Source organism: Limulus polyphemus, unplaced genomic scaffold (assembly GCF_000517525.1).
Source record: "Limulus polyphemus unplaced genomic scaffold, Limulus_polyphemus-2.1.2 Scaffold8996, whole genome shotgun sequence".
Taxonomy (NCBI): Eukaryota; Metazoa; Arthropoda; class Merostomata; order Xiphosura; family Limulidae; genus Limulus; species Limulus polyphemus.
Window position 1 is genome coordinate 20,878 of NW_013674606.1, and position 5,343 is coordinate 26,220.

The window sequence follows — 5,343 nt, forward strand, 5'->3', positions numbered from 1 at the left end:
CAACAAATTAGAACACAAAAACATAAGTGTTTAGACTAAATAGCTTAAATCTCATAATATTATATATTTATGATTTTTATTATATTGACCTTTCAGCCATGCTTAACTAAAAATACAGAAGTTACAATGATGTGGCGCACATGCACTCAAGTTACTATATCCAATAATATAAAACTGACCATTAGTCTTTACAAAGTGACCTGTATTGGTTGTGTTTTAGTGGGTTAGTATTTTGTAAAATACAGCCACACTTCTTAAAACATATAACAGTAAATAAAGAAGTAAAGCAAACAATTATCTCTTCTAGTTATGACCTTTATACTCGATTGTTGCTTGATATAGGTTGCTAAGCCTTTTAAAATTTTGCACGTGGAGGATATGAAACAAAATAATTATTTTTTTGTTTTATATATACAGTTGAACTACCAAAAAATCATAAATTACTATATGAATACCATATAATTCCACTACAATTTATCAAGCTTAGTAACTAAGCTGTATTTCAGTCTAAAAAATATGAAATTTTGTGCAGACTAAAGACACAACCTACCTACTTGAAATCTTGGTTTGAAAGAAAGAGATGGCATCCAAACACGTTAAGATGGCTGAGAAAGCCACTAGCGGGACATTCTGAGCTTCCGATTGGTTATTCATGTCATATATATACAAGTGTTTATAAGGGAACATTTCCAAAAATGGAAAGAGGTGGGCATGGTGCCACGGTGTTTGATTAATTACATGAGCAATATCTTGGCAAACTGAAAAGATGAGAGGTTCTTATTTTATATTATAGTTTGTCAATATTGGTAATTTGAGTTCTTAATTCGTACGAAACTATAGACTTAGTATTTTGACATCACAAACATCTAATTTCAAACAGTGCTGCATTCAACATACCACATGACACACAAAAATTGATGTTAAACTGTTTTTTTAAATATTTACTTTTAAATTAAGAAATTGAGTAAGATATAATTCTGAAACTCGAATTATAATCTAGTTTGATACCAAACTTACTGACATAAATTCCTGAAATAGTAGTTCAATAAAATATTGAATGTGAGTCAACAAACGCAATGACATGGCCTTTCACCCATGACCCATCAGGAAAGGGTTACCATGAAAATTACTTTGCACATGGACTATTCAAAACAAATAGCGTTGAAATACTTGATATATTCATGGACAAATCTGTTTTTAATTTATTAAAAATACTTCACTAAAAAATATGATTCTTTGTGTGTGAAAGACTTATAATTATAATGTTTACTGAAAGATTGCCAAATCTCCTAAAGATACATGCACTATGTTAAATGTTATTAGTATCAAATCTATAAAGACTTTAAACAAGTACAAAGAGGTTATGTGGTCGGTTAAATCGACCGAGCCTGTATGGAGAAAGTTAAACAGTGTTTCTTGGTTTTTTGCATTGTGAATGCCCTTGATAAAGAAATGTGAAGTCTTCCTATTTTCAAAAACTTCTCCCTATTGGCACCTTGTAAGAAAAATGACTTCTCCCTGTTTTGAATCTCGCTTGACCCCTGGATATTTGATAATGTAAAGCCTAATTAGACAATAACTGTGTTGAGCTTGAAGTTTGCATATAATTAAAAAGATGCAATACAATCAGAATATCAAGATCTATAAAACACAGACAAAAATTTTACTGTATTTATTTTTGAACTAGAACATGTATGTGTATCTGTACATATATACACGTTTAATTTCTAAATAATACATAAAGGTTTTAAACAACTTAAATTACTTGTATAAGGTAGGAAAAAAACGAAAATCAAAAGTACACTTTTTAAGTGCTTGTTTAAAATGTGTGTGAAAAAAATCATTAAGTAATATTAACTGGTTGTATTTTACTCTTATCTGAATTTTCAATATACTATTCGTTTAACAGATTTACCTAAAACTCCAGCACCATTCTTGTCTCCATTTCGTTTTTTTATTTTTGGCACTATCTGGAACAAAATGAAAGAAATATTAATCAAATCTTTCAACTTAATACAATTGTGCTTCTGTTACTTAAAAAAATTATATTAACATTGAGGTCTTAAGGAAATATTGTAGATACCACAGTAAGAAGTTAAGCTGTAAAGTTTTTAGAATTAAAATTAATTTCAAACACGTACTTACCTCTGAAATGCTGAAAGCCTCACCCTGTTGAGTGTGAACTCCTACTGTCAACAAAACATGTAACTAAACATTTCTGAATATCCTTTATGTATTAAAGATCAAGGATCATTTACCCATAACTCCCCACTCTCCCACATGACTTATTGTGAAAGCACCAGGGGATTTTATGCAAGCTGTACTTTCTTGTAATAATTTAGATTTGATTCAAAGTTGCATTCATGATTAGAATTGGTTGTAGTGAATGAAAAGGGAAGGTTTGAAATTAATTTTAATTCTAAAAAATGTAAAAATTCATATCAGGTAGACTGAAAAACTAAAAGCCAAAATACCCACACTGTAAATGTGGTAACCAATGAACATGAAAAAAAACACGAAAAATATAAAACTACAACATACAAGGCATGACGATAATAATCTAGACTATAAGAAATATATAGCCAAGCAGAGACACAGTACAATTAAGAACCAGAAAATAATTTGTAGAACTGGATTTGAGGAAAAATCAGTGAAGCATACTAGGCTTATAAAGACCGGACCTCAGAAAGAAGGTATTCTTTTCAGCAGTGTACCTCTTCATCCATGGCACCCTTTAATTCAGGCAAATGAGTTAATTTTGTGAGTGGTATAGGAAATTAAACTGGTGAAGCTAACAATGGGATACAGGTAGGAATAACCCTATGCCCTGCTCTTGCAGTGGAAGGTTCTTGGAGGAGCAGTCCAGACATATTATGATAGGAGATACTACAAAGGCTATAGCTCCTTTCATTGATACTGAAAATGATCAGAGAGTCGCACAGCCAGCCAAATTAGTGGGCATTCGGAGAGAACTGAAGAAAGAACAAAGTAGTTTTCAAGAATGAGCTCAACAATATGCAATGAAAACATTGATAAAAAATACATAAACACATGGTTTGACACATCTAGTGATAACTGCAGTCTTGTTGCCAATATCTCTAATGCCATGCAAAGACACAAAAATAAACATAAGAAAGGTACCCGCTAAGCCATGATCAGCAATCAGATCGCACCATTTTTACACTTCCAAAGGGTAGCATCCTTTCATGGAGCTTCAGTGTAGAGGATGGAATGTTGTTTTTTAACTTATGGGTAGGACAAATGCAGGTGTTTAAAGAACATTTTGAAGTCCAGACTGGATGAGTCAATATAATTAAAGATTCTCAATACATAAGAAACTGTATTTAATTATTGTATTTTTTCTTTTTTGTACTATTTGTTTAGATGTCAAAATTATTCACAATCCCAGACACTCTGGAAATGGTTAAAATGACTCTTGGACAGAATATACAAAATCTCATAAGAAACAGATTATTTCCATTGAGCCTGGAGAATAAATACAAGTAACAAACAGAATCTTCAAAGTGAAGATACGATGATGTGATGAAAGTAAAACAGCAAGAACTATGCAGATTTGTCCACTAAAGGATAAACAGACCAAGGGGCTACAGACAAATATCCAAATGGCAAATGTGATGAGATGTAACTGGAAATCAACACTCAAGGTTTGTTGAGAACATCATAATAAACAAGATGAATCAAGTGCACAAACCATTTCATTAATGTTGATGGAGCAACTTCTGGAGAACAATAATCATCATTAGATATACAAAACCAATGTTAACTCCCTCAAAAAAGCTTTGTGTTGAGATCAAGTCATGCCCTGCCTGTTAATATAAAACCCCCTTGTCGAAATGTCTATGAGTACTAAGAAACAGCAGTGGGTAAGAACTCTTTAACATTATTGTGTAACAGTTCAAATTTCTAACAGAACAATGTGAGAATGGATAATCTGAGAAACTACAGACCCTAAAGAAAACAGGCCCCCTAACAAATCACTCTTGCACTGGAGGGAGGCATTGGTAAAAAGATCCAGATCTAGTGGTGATTGAAGAAAAGGATTACCTACAATGGAAAACTCATGAATAAGTAACACTTGAAGGTAACTGAGAGAAGCTAACTGGGACATCAACTCACGAGAGGCAACAACTGAGCAAAATTCCTTTACTCATCCAAAACTTTGATGAAGAAACTTTTAAAAGATTTTCACATGTTTCAGGAAAGAGAAATATCTAGATATTAATGAGACAGAAAAGATTTAACACCAGTCCCCAATCTTCTGTTATCTGTGGCAGCATAAACAGATAAGAGTAAAAGCTTCAAGGAAACATGAAGTACAACATTAATATCCCTTTGTAGAAAAGATTTGAAACTGCCAGATCCAAAATCAAACAGAAATTTGAAGAGTCAGACTTAGACAATGAACAGGATTCAAAGTGAAGAATCCAACGATGCTCAATAAAAACACTGAGAAACTGTAATTGAATAAATTAATGACAACAGGGAGGAGTTGATGTTATTATTTAGTGTTAGGTGATCATTGAAAATGGAGAGACTTTCTTTAATATAGAATTCATAATCTGTGGTTCCAGAGTCAAGAATTTTAAAGTTTTCTACAAGTATGTGGTGGTTGTTATTCTCACTGTAATTCTCACACAAGACTCGGGTGGATCAGTTAGCTTATATTCACTTCTAACTGAAATTAGAAACTTCCGATTGACTATGAAAACTTGCTCAATATCTAATGTTGTTTTGTGTTGGTCGAATATTATAAATTAACTTTTGTTTTGAGATTTTAACACTGATGATGGAATTTGAGAATACATATTAAAGATGTTTTTTGGTATTACTGTGTTTTTAGTATTTACTATTCAACTCCTGCCAACAAACAGATGTTTTTTAGTATTACTATGTTTTTAGTATTTACTATTCAACTCCTGCCAACAAACAGATGTTTTTTGGTATTACTGGAGTTGAATAGTAAATACTAAAAACATCCAAAAAACATCTGTTTGTTGGCATATTACTATGTTTTTAGTATTTACTATTCAACTCCTGCCAACAAACAGATGTTTTTTGGTATTACTGTGTTTTTAGTATTTACTATTCAACTCCTGCCAACAAACAGATGTTTTTTGGTATTACTGTGTTTTTAGTATTTACTATTCAACTCCTGCCAACAAACAGATGTTTTTTGGTATTACTGTGTTTTTAGTATTTACTATTCAACTCCTGCCAACAAACAGATGTTTTTTGGTATTACTGTGTTTTTAGTATTTACTATTCAACTCCTGCCAACAAACAGATGTTTTTTGGTATTACTGTGTTTTTAGTATTTACTAT

General features: G+C 31.8%; 1 protein-coding gene across 1 annotated transcript in view; it reads right to left on the reverse strand.

Annotated features, from left to right (window-relative positions):
• The window catches only part of LOC106475688 (N-acetylglucosamine-6-phosphate deacetylase-like), a gene marked incomplete at both ends in the record, with an annotated part of 17,156 nt that extends 15,129 nt beyond the window's left edge, over positions 1-2,027 (reverse strand). Inside the window, one exon of the mRNA XM_013936367.2 lies at positions 1,916-2,027. Within this exon, the coding sequence (XP_013791821.2) occupies positions 1,916-2,027 (112 nt within the window). The remainder of the gene's footprint in view (positions 1-1,915) is intronic.
• Positions 2,028-5,343: the final 3,316 nt, after the last annotated feature.